Source organism: Pelobates fuscus, chromosome 2 (assembly GCF_036172605.1).
Source record: "Pelobates fuscus isolate aPelFus1 chromosome 2, aPelFus1.pri, whole genome shotgun sequence".
In the NCBI taxonomy this organism is placed as follows: domain Eukaryota; kingdom Metazoa; phylum Chordata; class Amphibia; order Anura; family Pelobatidae; genus Pelobates; species Pelobates fuscus.
In genome coordinates this window covers 448,850,340-448,865,591 of record NC_086318.1, presented here as the reverse complement: position 1 = coordinate 448,865,591, position 15,252 = coordinate 448,850,340, and the positions used below count along the sequence as shown (strand labels likewise).

Sequence of the window (15,252 nt, the reverse complement as noted above, 5' to 3'; positions counted from 1 at the left end):
CTTATAGGCACCGGAAGCTCCCCCACCAAGATGGCGCTGGCTCGTGACGTCAGGAGGCCCCGCCCTCACCACGTCTCCAACTCTGTTTACTTCCGGGTGTCCGAACCGAGCCTGGAATCGGGGAGACATGGCGAGGGCTCCTGGGGGCCACAACCTGACCGCAGCGGAATGGGGGGGCTTCGAGGACAACGTGCAGGTCAGTCAGCAGGGGCCCCTGACACCCCAAAACCTCCAACCACCAACTGAACCCCAACAGTCAGTCCATGACAACCTCCAACCATCAACTGAACCCCAACAGTCAGTCCATGACAACCTCCAACCATCAACTGAACCCCAACAGTCAGTCCATGACAACCTCCAACCATCAACTGAACCCCAACAGTCAGTCCATGACAACCTCCAACCATGAACCCCAACAGTCAGTCCATGACAACCTCCAACCACCAACTGCACCCCAACAGTCAGTCCATGACAACCTCCAACCACCAACTGAACCCCAACAGTCAGTCCATGACAACCTCCAACCATCAACTGAACCCCAACAGTCAGTCCATGACAACCTCCAACCATCAACTGAACCCCAACAGTCAGTCCATGACAACCTCCAACCATCAACTGAACCCCAACAGTCAGTCCATGACAACCTCCAACCATCAACTGAACCCCAACAGTCAGTCCATGACAACCTCCAACCATCAACTGCACCCCAACAGTCAGTCCATGACAACCTCCAACCACCAACTGAACCCCAACAGTCAGTCCATGACAACCTCCAACCACCAACTGAACCCCAACAGTCAGTCCATGACAACCTCCAACCACCAACTGAACCCCAACAGTCAGTCCATGACAACCTCCAACCACCAACTGAACCCCAACAGTCAGTCCATGACAACCTCCAACCATGAACCCCAACAGTCAGTCCATGACAACCTCCAACCACCAACTGCACCCCAACAGTCAGTCCATGACAACCTCCAACCACCAACTGAACCCCAACAGTCAGTCCATGACAACCTCCAACCATCAACTGCACCCCAACAGTCAGTCCATGACAACCTCCAACCACCAACTGAACCCCAACAGTCAGTCCATGACAACCTCCAACCATCAACTGAACCCCAACAGTCAGTCCATGACAACCTCCAACCACCAACTGAACCCCGACAGTCAGTCCATGACAACCTCCAACCATCAACTGAACCCCAACAGTCAGTCCATGACAACCTCCAACCATTAACTGAACCCCAACAGTCAGTCCATGACAACCTCCAACCACCAACTGAACCCCAACAGTCAGTCCATGACAACCTCCAACCATCAACTGAACCCCAACAGTCAGTCCATGACAACCTCCAACCATGAACCCCAACAGTCAGTCCATGACAACCTCCAACCACCAACTGAACCCCAACAGTCAGTCCATGACAACCTCCAACCACCAACTGAACCCCAACAGTCAGTCCATGACAACCTCCAACCATCAACTGAACCCCAACAGTCAGTCCATGACAACCTCCAACCATCAACTGAACCCCAACAGTCAGTCCATGACAACCTCCAACCATCAACTGAACCCCAACAGTCAGTCCATGACAACCTCCAACCACCAACTGAACCCCAACAGTCAGTCCATGACAACCTCCAACCACCAACTGAACCCCAACAGTCAGTCCATGACAACCTCCAACCATGAACCCCAACAGTCAGTCCATGACAACCTCCAACCACCAACTGCACCCCAACAGTCAGTCCATGACAACCTCCAACCACCAACTGAACCCCAACAGTCAGTCCATGACAACCTCCAACCATCAACTGCACCCCAACAGTCAGTCCATGACAACCTCCAACCACCAACTGAACCCCAACAGTCAGTCCATGACAACCTCCAACCACCAACTGAACCCCAACAGTCAGTCCATGACAACCTCCAACCATCAACTGAACCCCAACAGTCAGTCCATGACAACCTCCAACCACCAACTGAACCCCAACAGTCAGTCCATGACAACCTCCAACCACCAACTGAACCCCAACAGTCAGTCCATGACAACCTCCAACCATCAACTGAACCCCAACAGTCAGTCCATGACAACCTCCAACCACCAACTGAACCCCAACAGTCAGTCCATGACAACCTCCAACCACCAACTGAACCCCAACAGTCAGTCCATGACAACCTCCAACCATCAACTGAACCCCAACAGTCAGTCCATGACAACCTCCAACCACCAACTGAACCCCAACAGTCAGTCCATGACAACCTCCAACCATCAACTGCACCCCAACAGTCAGTCCATGACAACCTCCAACCATCAACTGCACCCCAACAGTCAGTCCATGACAACCTCCAACCATCAACTGAACCCCAACAGTCAGTCCATGACAACCTCCAACCATCAACTGAACCCCAACAGTCAGTCCATGACAACCTCCAACCATCAACTGAACCCCGACAGTCAGTCCATGACAACCTCCAACCATCAACTGCACCCCGACAGTCAGTCCATGACAACCTCCAACCACCAACTGAACCCCAACAGTCAGTCCATGACAACCTCCAACCATCAACTGAACCCCAACAGTCAGTCCATGACAACCTCCAACCATCAACTGAACCCCAACAGTCAGTCCATGACAACCTCCAACCATCAACTGAACCCCAACAGTCAGTCCATGACAACCTCCAACCACCAACTGAACCCCAACAGTCAGTCCATGACAACCTCCAACCATCAACTGAACCCCAACAGTCAGTCCATGACAACCTCCAACCATGAACCCCAACAGTCAGTCCATGACAACCTCCAACCATGAACCCCAACAGTCAGTCCATGACAACCTCCAACCATGAACCCCAACAGTCAGTCCATGACAACCTCCAACCATGAACCCCAACAGTCAGTCCATGACAACCTCCAACCACCAACTGAACCCCAACAGTCAGTCCATGACAACCTCCAACCACCAACTGAACCCCAACAGTCAGTCCATGACAACCTCCAACCACCAACTGAACCCCAACAGTCAGTCCATGACAACCTCCAACCACCAACTGAACCCCAACAGTCAGTCCATGACAACCTCCAACCACCAACTGAACCCCAACAGTCAGTCCATGACAACCTCCAACCATTAACTGAACCCCAACAGTCAGTCCATGACAACCTCCAACCATTAACTGAACCCCAACAGTCAGTCCATGACAACCTCCAACCATGAACCCCAACAGTCAGTCCATGACAACCTCCAACCATCAACTGAACCCCAACAGTCAGTCCATGACAACCTCCAACCACCAACTGAACCCCAACAGTCAGTCCATGACAACCTCCAACCATCAACTGCACCCCAACAGTCAGTCCATGACAACCTCCAACCATCAACTGAACCCCAACAGTCAGTCCATGACAACCTCCAACCATCACCTGAACCCCAACAGTCAGTCCATGACAACCTCCAACCACCAACTGAACCCCAACAGTCAGTCCATGACAACCTCCAACCACCAACTGAACCCCAACAGTCAGTCCATGACAACCTCCAACCATTAACTGAACCCCAACAGTCAGTCCATGACAACCTCCAACCATTAACTGAACCCCAACAGTCAGTCCATGACAACCTCCAACCATGAACCCCAACAGTCAGTCCATGACAACCTCCAACCATCAACTGAACCCCAACAGTCAGTCCATGACAACCTCCAACCATGAACCCCAACAGTGAGTCCATGACAACCTCCAACCATCACCTGAACCCCAACAGTCAGTCCATGACAACCTCCAAATATCAACTGCACCCCAACAGTGAGTCCATGACAACCTCCAACCATGAACCCCAACAGTCAGTCCATGACAACCTCCAACCATGAACCCCAACAGTCAGTCCATGACAACCTCCAACCATCACCTGAACCCCAACAGTCAGTCCATGACAACCTCCAACCATCAACTGAACCATGACAACCTCCAACCATGAACCCCAACAGTCAGTCCATGACAACCTCCAACCATCAACTGCACCCGAACAGTCAGTCCATGACAACCTCCAACCATCAACTGAACCCCAACAGTCAGTCCATGACAACCTCCAACCATGAACCCCAACAGTCAGTCCATGACAACCTCCAACCATCAACTGAACCCCAACAGTCAGTCCATGACAACCTCCAACCATGAACCCCAACAGTCAGTCCATGACAACCTCCAACCATCAACTGAACCCCAACAGTCAGTCCATGACAACCTCCAACCATCAACTGCACCCCAACAGTCAGTCCATGACAACCTCCAACCATCACCTGCACCCCAACAGTCAGTCCATGACAACCTCCAACCATCACCTGCACCCCAACAGTCAGTCCATGACAACCTCCAACCATCAACTGAACCCCAACAGTCAGTCCATGACAACCTCCAACCATCAACTGAACCCCAACAGTCAGTCCATGACAACCTCCAACCATCAACTGAACCCCAACAGTCAGTCCATGACAACCTCCAACCATCAACTGAACCCCAACAGTCAGTCCATGACAACCTCCAACCATCAACTGAACCCCAACAGTCAGTCCATGACAACCTCCAACCATGAACCCCAACAGTCAGTCCATGACAACCTCCAACCATCAACTGAACCCCAACAGTCAGTCCATGACAACCTCCAACCATCAACTGAACCCCAACAGTCAGTCCATGACAACCTCCAACCGTGAACCCCAACAGTCAGTCCATGACAACCTCCAACCGTGAACCCCAACAGTCAGTCCATGACAACCTCCAACCGTGAACCCCAACAGTCAGTCCATGACAACCTCCAACCGTGAACCCCAACAGTCAGTCCATGACAACCTCCAACCATTAACTGAACCCCAACAGTCAGTCCATGACAACCTCCAACCATGAACCCCAACAGTCAGTCCATGACAACCTCCAACCATCAACTGAACCCCAACAGTCAGTCCATGACAACCTCCAACCATGAACCCCAACAGTGAGTCCATGACAACCTCCAACCATCACCTGAACCCCAACAGTCAGTCCATGACAACCTCCAAATATCAACTGCACCCCAACAGTGAGTCCATGACAACCTCCAACCATGAACCCCAACAGTCAGTCCATGACAACCTCCAACCATGAACCCCAACAGTCAGTCCATGACAACCTCCAACCATGAACCCCAACAGTCAGTCCATGACAACCTCCAACCATGAACCCCAACAGTCAGTCCATGACAACCTCCAACCATGAACCCAACAATCAGTCCATGACAACCTCCAACCATCAACTGAACCCCAACAGTCAGTCCATGACAACCTCCAACCATGAACCCCAACAGTCAGTCCATGACAACCTCCAACCATCAACTGAACCCCAACAGTCAGTCCATGACAACCTCCAACCATCAACTGAACCCCAACAGTCAGTCCATGACACGACCACCAACTGAACCCCAACAGTCAGTCCATGACAACCTCCAACCATGAACCCCAACAGTCAGTCCATGACAACCTCCAACCATGAACTGAACCCCAACAGTCAGTCCATGACAACCTCCAACCATGAACTGAACCCCAACAGTCAGTCCATGACAACCTCCAACCATCAACTGAACCCCAACAGTCAGTCCATGACAACCTCCAACCATCAACTGAACCCCAACAGTCAGTCCATGACACGACCTCCAACCACCAACTGAACCCCAACAGTCAGTCCATGACAACCTCCAACCATGAACCCCAACAGTCAGTCCATGACAACCTCCAACCATCACCTGAACCCCAACAGTCAGTCCATGACAACCTCCAACCATCAACTGAACCATGACAACCTCCAACCATGAACCCCAACAGTCAGTCCATGACAACCTCCAACCATCACCTGAACCCCAACAGTCAGTCCATGACAACCTCCAACCATCAACTGAACCCAACAGTCAGTCCATGACCACCTCCAACCACCAACTGAACCCCAACAGTCAGTCCATGACAACCTCCAAACATGAACCCCAACAGTCAGTCCATGACAGCCTCCAACCATGAACTCCAACAGTCAATCCATGACAACCTCCAACCATGAACCCCAACAGTCAGTCCATGTCAACCTCCAACCATGAACCCCAACAGTCAGTCCATGACAACCTCCAACCATGAACCCCAACAGTCAGTCCATGACAACCTCCAACCACCAACTGAACCCCAACAGTCAGTCCATGACAACCTCCAACCACCAACTGAACCCCAACAGTCAGTCCATGACAACCTCCAACCATCAACTGCACCCCAACAGTCAGTCCATGACAACCTCCAACCATCAACTGCACCCCAACAGTCAGTCCATGACAACCTCCAACCATCAACTGCACCCCAACAGTCAGTCCATGACAACCTCCAACCATCAACTGAACCCCAACAGTCAGTCCATGACAACCTCCAACCATCAACTGAACCCCAACAGTCAGTCCATGACAACCTCCAACCATCAGCTGCACCCCAACAGTCAGTCCATGACAACCTCCAACCATCAACTGAACCCCAACAGTCAGTCCACGACAACCTCCAAACATCAACTGAACCCCAACAGTCAGTCCACGACAACCTCCAACCATCAACTGAACCCCAACAGTCAGTCCATGACAACCTCCAACCACCAACTGAACCGCAACAGTCAGTCCATGACAACCTCCAACCACCAACTGAACCCCAACAGTCAGTCCATGACAACCTCCAACCAACTGAACCCCAACAGTCAGTCCATGACAACCTCCAACCAACTGAACCCCAACAGTCAGTCCATGACAACCTCCAACCACCAACTGAACCCCAACAGTCAGTCCATGACAACCATCAACTGAACCTCAACAGTCAGTCCATGACAACCTCCAACCACCAACTGAACCCCAACAGTCAGTCCATGACAACCTCCAACCACCAACTGAACCCCAACAGTCAGTCCATGACAACCTCCAACCACCAACTGAACCCCAACAGTCAGTCCATGACAACCTCCAACCACCAACTGAACCCCAACAGTCAGTCCATGACAACCTCCAACCATCACCTGAACCCCAACAGTCAGTCCATGACAACCTCCAACCATCACCTGAACCCCAACAGTCAGTCCATGACAACCTCCAACCATCAACTGAACCCCAACAGTCAGTCCATGACAACCTCCAACCATTAACTGAACCCCAACAGTCAGTCCATGACAACCTCCAACCATGAACCCCAACAGTCAGTCCATGACAACCTCCAACCATGAACCCCAACAGTCAGTCCATGACAACCTCCAAGCATGAACCCCAACAGTCAGTCCATGACAACCTCCAACCATCAACTGAACCCCAACAGTCAGTCCATGACAACCTCCAACCATGAACCCCAACAGTCAGTCCATGACAACCTCCAATCATCAACTGAACCCCAACATTCAGTCCATGACAACCTCCAACCATCAACCCCAACAGTCAGTCCATGACAACCTCCAACCATGAACCCTAACAGTCAGTCCATGACAACCTCCAACCATCAACCCCAACAGTCAGTCCATGACAACCTCCAACCATCAACCCCAACAGTCAGTCCATGACAACCTCCAACCATGAACCCTAACAGTCAGTCCATGACAACCTCCAACCATCAACCCCAACATTCAGTCCATGACAACCTCCAACCATCAACCCCAACAGTCAGTCCATGACAACCTCCAACCATCAACCCCAACAGTCAGTCCATGACAACCTCCAACCATCAACTATTTTAATAACTTTTTTTTTTTCTTATTACTGCTTGGATTTTAAATTTTGTGATTTTGCAGCCCATGGCTTTGATTGTTTAACTGTTAATATTGTAAATCCCTTTTAAATTGGAAGGGTTCATTGCTTTGTATGAATTTCTCCCCACTATTTTGTGACATGTTATATGTTCTCCTCTCACAGGGTGGCACCGGTGCTGCAGTTATTGACATGGAGAACATGGACGACACGTCAGGCTCCAGTTTCGAAGACATGGGAGAGATTCACCAAAGGATGAAGGAAGATGAGGAGGAAGGGGAGGGAGATGTTGTCACAGAAGAAGGGGAGGAAGATGGTGCTTTCCTTGGTATGAAAGGATTCAAGAGCCAGCTTGGACGGCAAGTAGCAGATGAGGTGAGGTGGCTTTTAGTGCTCTCTGTTTGGCTATGGCTTTATGCTTTTTGTAACTCTCTCTCTGTAACCCTGTGGCTCAGATGTGGCAAGCTGGGAAGAGACAGGCTTCAAAGGCATTCAACTTATATGCGAACATCGATATCCTGCGACCATACTTTGACGTGGAGCCTATACAGGTCAGAAACCGGTAAGTGGGATCTTCCCTTTCAGAAGCTCTGAGAATAAATGAACTTATTTTCCCAAAAGTGTACATGGAGTACTGGTCAGTACGAGTACCTTTAGACTGTAAGCTGGTTTGGGCAGTACTGGTTAGTACGGGTACCTTTAGACTGTAAGCTGGTTTGGGCAGTACTGGTTAGTACGGGTACCTTTAGACTGTAAGCTGGTTTGGGCAGTACTGGTTAGTACGGGTACCTTTAGACTGTAAGCTGTTTTGGGCAGTACTGGTTAGTACGAGTACCTTTAGACTGTAAGCTGGTTTGGGCAGTACTGGTTAGTACGAGTACCTTTAGACTGTAAGCTGGTTTGGGCAGTACTGGTTAGTACGGGTACCTTTAGACTGTAAGCTGGTTTGGGCAGTACTGGTTAGTACGGGTACCTTTAGACTGTAAGCTGGTTTGGGCAGTACTAGTTAGTACGAGTACCTTTAGACTGTAAGCTGGTTTGGGCAATACTGGTCAGTACGAGTACCTTTAGACTGTAAGCTGGTTTGGGCAGTACTGGTCAGTACGAGTACCTTTAGACTGTAAGCTGGTTTGGGCAGTACTGGTCAGTACGAGTTCCTTTAGACTGTAAGCTGGTTTGGGCAGTACTGGTTAGTACGGGTACCTTTAGACTGTAAGCTGGTTTGGGCAGTACTGGTCAGTACGAGTACCTTTAGACTGTAAGCTGGTTTGGGCAGTACTGGTTAGTACGGGTACCTTTAGACTGTAAGCTGGTTTGGGCAGTACTGGTCAGTACGGGTACCTTTAGACTGTAAGCTGGTTTGGGCAGTACTGGTCAGTACGGGTACCTTTAGACTGTAAGCTGGTTTGGGCAGTACTGGTTAGTACGGGTACCTTTAGACTGTAAGCTGGTTTGGGCAGTACTGGTCAGTACGAGTACCTTTAGACTGTAAGCTGGTTTGGGCAGTACTGGTCAGTACGGGTACCTTTAGACTGTAAGCTGGTTTGGGCAATACTGGTTAGTACGAGTACCTTTAGACTGTAAGCTGGTTTGGGCAGTACTGGTTAGTACGGGTACCTTTAGACTGTAAGCTGGTTTGGGCAGTACTGGTTAGTACGGGTACCTTTAGACTGTAAGCTGGTTTGGGCAGTACTGGTCAGTACGGGTACCTTTAGACTGTAAGCTGGTTTGGGCAGTACTGGTTAGTACGAGTACCTTTAGACTGTAAGCTGGTTTGGGCAGTACTGGTCAGTACGGGTACCTTTAGACTGTAAGCTGGTTTGGGCAGTACTGGTCAGTACGAGTACCTTTAGACTGTAAGCTGGTTTGGGCAGTACTGGTCAGTACGGGTACCTTTAGACTGTAAGCTGGTTTGGGCAGTACTGGTCAGTACGGGTACCTTTAGACTGTAAGCTGGTTTGGGCAGTACTGGTTAGTACGGGTACCTTTAGACTGTAAGCTGGTTTGGGCAGTACTGGTCAGTACGGGTACCTTTAGACTGTAAGCTGGTTTGGGCAGTACTGGTTAGTACGAGTACCTTTAGACTGTAAGCTGGTTTGGGCAGTACTGGTTAGTACGAGTACCTTTAGACTGTAAGCTGGTTTGGGCAGTACTGGTCAGTACGAGTACCTTTAGACTGTAAGCTGGTTTGGGCAATACTGGTTAGTACGAGTACCTTTAGACTGTAAGCTGGTTTGGGCAGTACTGGTTAGTACGGGTACCTTTAGACTGTAAGCTGGTTTGGGCAGTACTGGTTAGTACGGGTACCTTTAGACTGTAAGCTGGTTTGGGCAGTACTGGTTAGTACGGGTACCTTTAGACTGTAAGCTGGTTTGGGCAGTACTGGTTAGTACGAGTACCTTTAGACTGTAAGCTGGTTTGGGCAGTACTGGTCAGTACGGGTACCTTTAGACTGTAAGCTGGTTTGGGCAGTACTGGTTAGTACGAGTACCTTTAGACTGTAAGCTGGTTTGGGCAGTACTGGTCAGTACGAGTACCTTTAGACTGTAAGCTGGTTTGGGCAGTACTGGTCAGTACGAGTACCTTTAGACTGTAAGCTGGTTTGGGCAGTACTGGTTAGTACGGGTACCTTTAGACTGTAAGCTGGTTTGGGCAGTACTGGTCAGTACGGGTACCTTTAGACTGTAAGCTGGTTTGGGCAGTACTGGTTAGTACGAGTACCTTTAGACTGTAAGCTGGTTTGGGCAGTACTGGTCAGTACGAGTACCTTTAGACTGTAAGCTGGTTTGGGCAGTACTGGTTAGTACGGGTATCTTTAGACTGTAAGCTGGTTTGGGCAGTACTGGTCAGTACGGGTACCTTTAGACTGTAAGCTGGTTTGGGCAGTACTGGTCAGTACGGGTACCTTTAGACTGTAAGCTGGTTTGGGCAGTACTGGTTAGTACGGGTACCTTTAGACTGTAAGCTGGTTTGGGCAGTACTGGTCAGTACGGGTACCTTTAGACTGTAAGCTGGTTTGGGCAGTACTGGTTAGTACGAGTACCTTTAGACTGTAAGCTGGTTTGGGCAGTACTGGTCAGTACGGGTACCTTTAGACTGTAAGCTGGTTTGGGCAGTACTGGTTAGTACGAGTACCTTTAGACTGTAAGCTGGTTTGGGCAGTACTGGTCAGTACGAGTACCTTTAGACTGTAAGCTGGTTTGGGCAGTACTGGTTAGTACGAGTACCTTTAGACTGTAAGCTGGTTTGGGCAGTACTGGTTAGTACGAGTACCTTTAGACTGTAAGCTGGTTTGCACAGTACTGGTTAGTACGAGTACCTTTAGACTGTAAGCTGGTTTGGGCAGTACTGGTCAGTACGAGTACCTTTAGACTGTAAGCTGGTTTGGGCAGTACTGGTTAGTACGGGTACCTTTAGACTGTAAGCTGGTTTGGGCAGTACTGGTCAGTACGAGTACCTTTAGACTGTAAGCTGGTTTGGGCAGTACTGGTCAGTACGGGTACCTTTAGACTGTAAGCTGGTTTGGGCAGTACTGGTTAGTACGGGTACCTTTAGACTGTAAGCTGGTTTGGGCAGTACTGGTTAGTACGGGTACCTTTAGACTGTAAGCTGGTTTGGGCAGTACTGGTTAGTACGAGTACCTTTAGACTGTAAGCTGGTTTGGGCAGTACTGGTCAGTACGGGTACCTTTAGACTGTAAGCTGGTTTGGGCAGTACTGGTTAGTACGAGTACCTTTAGACTGTAAGCTGGTTTGGGCAGTACTGGTCAGTACGAGTACCTTTAGACTGTAAGCTGGTTTGGGCAGTACTGGTCAGTACGAGTACCTTTAGACTGTAAGCTGGTTTGGGCAGTACTGGTTAGTACGGGTACCTTTAGACTGTAAGCTGGTTTGGGCAGTACTGGTTAGTACGAGTACCTTTAGACTGTAAGCTGGTTTGGGCAGTACTGGTCAGTACGAGTACCTTTAGACTGTAAGCTGGTTTGGGCAGTACTGGTTAGTACGGGTACCTTTAGACTGTAAGCTGGTTTGGGCAGTACTGGTCAGTACGGGTACCTTTAGACTGTAAGCTGGTTTGGGCAGTACTGGTTAGTACGAGTACCTTTAGACCGTAAGCTGGTTTGGGCAGTACTGGTTAGTACGAGTACCTTTAGACTGTAAGCTGGTTTGGGCAGTACTGGTTAGTACGGGTACCTTTAGACTGTAAGCTGGTTTGGGCAGTACTGGTTAGTACGAGTACCTTTAGACTGTAAGCTGGTTTGGGCAGTACTGGTTAGTACGGGTACCTTTAGACTGTAAGCTGGTTTGGGCAGTACTGGTCAGTACGGGTACCTTTAGACTGTAAGCTGGTTTGGGCAGTACTGGTTAGTACGAGTACCTTTAGACTGTAAGCTGGTTTGGGCAGTACTGGTCAGTACGAGTACCTTTAGACTGTAAGCTGGTTTGGGCAGTACTGGTTAGTACGGGTACCTTTAGACTGTAAGCTGGTTTGGGCAGTACTGGTTAGTACGAGTACCTTTAGACTGTAAGCTGGTTTGGGCAGTACTGGTCAGTACGGGTACCTTTAGACTGTAAGCTGGTTTGGGCAGTACTGGTTAGTACGAGTACCTTTAGACTGTAAGCTGGTTTGGGCAGTACTGGTCAGTACGAGTACCTTTAGACTGTAAGCTGGTTTGGGCAGTACTGGTTAGTACGAGTACCTTTAGACTGTAAGCTGGTTTGGGCAGTACTGGTTAGTACGAGTACCTTTAGACTGTAAGCTGGTTTGCACAGTACTGGTTAGTACGAGTACCTTTAGACTGTAAGCTGGTTTGGGCAGTACTGGTCAGTACGAGTACCTTTAGACTGTAAGCTGGTTTGGGCAGTACTGGTTAGTACGGGTACCTTTAGACTGTAAGCTGGTTTGGGCAGTACTGGTCAGTACGAGTACCTTTAGACTGTAAGCTGGTTTGGGCAGTACTGGTCAGTACGGGTACCTTTAGACTGTAAGCTGGTTTGGGCAGTACTGGTTAGTACGGGTACCTTTAGACTGTAAGCTGGTTTGGGCAGTACTGGTTAGTACGGGTACCTTTAGACTGTAAGCTGGTTTGGGCAGTACTGGTTAGTACGAGTACCTTTAGACTGTAAGCTGGTTTGGGCAGTACTGGTCAGTACGGGTACCTTTAGACTGTAAGCTGGTTTGGGCAGTACTGGTTAGTACGAGTACCTTTAGACTGTAAGCTGGTTTGGGCAGTACTGGTCAGTACGAGTACCTTTAGACTGTAAGCTGGTTTGGGCAGTACTGGTCAGTACGAGTACCTTTAGACTGTAAGCTGGTTTGGGCAGTACTGGTTAGTACGGGTACCTTTAGACTGTAAGCTGGTTTGGGCAGTACTGGTCAGTACGGGTACCTTTAGACTGTAAGCTGGTTTGGGCAGTACTGGTTAGTACGAGTACCTTTAGACTGTAAGCTGGTTTGGGCAGTACTGGTCAGTACGAGTACCTTTAGACTGTAAGCTGGTTTGGGCAGTACTGGTTAGTACGGGTACCTTTAGACTGTAAGCTGGTTTGGGCAGTACTGGTCAGTACGGGTACCTTTAGACTGTAAGCTGGTTTGGGCAGTACTGGTTAGTACGGGTACCTTTAGACTGTAAGCTGGTTTGGGCAGTACTGGTTAGTACGGGTACCTTTAGACTGTAAGCTGGTTTGGGCAGTACTGGTCAGTACGGGTACCTTTAGACTGTAAGCTGGTTTGGGCAGTACTGGTTAGTACGAGTACCTTTAGACTGTAAGCTGGTTTGGGCAGTACTGGTCAGTACGGGTACCTTTAGACTGTAAGCTGGTTTGGGCAGTACTGGTTAGTACGAGTACCTTTAGACTGTAAGCTGGTTTGGGCAGTACTGGTCAGTACGAGTACCTTTAGACTGTAAGCTGGTTTGGGCAGTACTGGTTAGTACGAGTACCTTTAGACTGTAAGCTGGTTTGGGCAGTACTGGTTAGTACGAGTACCTTTAGACTGTAAGCTGGTTTGCGCAGTACTGGTTAGTACGAGTACCTTTAGACTGTAAGCTGGTTTGGGCAGTACTGGTCAGTACGAGTACCTTTAGACTGTAAGCTGGTTTGGGCAGTACTGGTTAGTACGGGTACCTTTAGACTGTAAGCTGGTTTGGGCAGTACTGGTTAGTACGGGTACCTTTAGACTGTAAGCTGGTTTGGGCAGTACTGGTTAGTACGGGTACCTTTAGACTGTAAGCTGGTTTGGGCAGTACTGGTTAGTACGGGTACCTTTAGACTGTAAGCTGGTTTGGGCAGTACTGGTTAGTACGAGGTACCTTTAGACTGTAAGCTGGTTTGGGCAGTACTGGTTAGTACGGGTACCTTTAGACTGTAAGCTGGTTTGGGCAGTACTGGTTAGTACGAGTACCTTTAGACTGTAAGCTGGTTTGGGCAGTACTGGTCAGTACGGGTACCTTTAGACTGTAAGCTGGTTTGGGCAGTACTGGTTAGTACGAGTACCTTTAGACTGTAAGCTGGTTTGGGCAGTACTGGTCAGTACGAGTACCTTTAGACTGTAAGCTGGTTTGGGCAGTACTGGTCAGTACGAGTACCTTTAGACTGTAAGCTGGTTTGGGCAGTACTGGTTAGTACGGGTACCTTTAGACTGTAAGCTGGTTTGGGCAGTACTGGTTAGTACGAGTACCTTTAGACTGTAAGCTGGTTTGGGCAGTACTGGTCAGTACGGGTACCTTTAGACTGTAAGCTGGTTTGGGCAGTACTGGTTAGTACGAGTACCTTTAGACTGTAAGCTGGTTTGGGCAGTACTGGTCAGTACGAGTACCTTTAGACTGTAAGCTGGTTTGGGCAGTACTGGTTAGTACGAGTACCTTTAGACTGTAAGCTGGTTTGGGCAGTACTGGTTAGTACGAGTACCTTTAGACTGTAAGCTGGTTTGCACAGTACTGGTTAGTACGAGTACCTTTAGACTGTAAGCTGGTTTGGGCAGTACTGGTCAGTACGAGTACCTTTAGACTGTAAGCTGGTTTGGGCAGTACTGGTTAGTACGGGTACCTTTAGACTGTAAGCTGGTTTGGGCAGTACTGGTTAGTACGAGTACCTTTAGACTGTAAGCTGGTTTGGGCAGTACTGGTTAGTACGGGTACCTTTAGACTGTAAGCTGGTTTGGGCAGTACTGGTTAGTACGGGTACCTTTAGACTGTAAGCTGGTTTGGGCAGTACTGGTTAGTACGGGTACCTTTAGACTGTAAGCTGGTTTGGGCAGTACTGGTCAGTACGAGTACCTTTAGACTGTAAGCTGGTTTGGGCAGTACTGGTTAGTACGAGTACCTTTAGACTGTAAGCTGGTTTGGGCAGTACTGGTCAGTACGAGTACCTTTAGACTGTAAGCTGGTTTGGGCAGTACTGGTCAGTACGGGTACCTTTAGACTGTAAGCTGGTTTGGGCAGTACTGGTTAGTACGAGTACCTTTAGACTG

General features: G+C 49.3%; 1 protein-coding gene across 1 annotated transcript in view; it reads left to right on the top strand.

The window, feature by feature from the left end:
- The first annotated feature begins 47 nt into the window (after nucleotides 1-47).
- The window catches only part of YIPF3 (Yip1 domain family member 3), a 38,486-nt gene continuing 23,281 nt past the window's right edge, over nucleotides 48-15,252 (top strand). Inside the window, exons 1-3 of the mRNA XM_063444177.1 lie at nucleotides 48-196; nucleotides 7,948-8,157; nucleotides 8,238-8,344. Coding sequence (XP_063300247.1) covers nucleotides 128-196; nucleotides 7,948-8,157; nucleotides 8,238-8,344 — 386 coding nt within the window. The 5' untranslated portion in view covers nucleotides 48-127. The remainder of the gene's footprint in view (nucleotides 197-7,947; nucleotides 8,158-8,237; nucleotides 8,345-15,252) is intronic.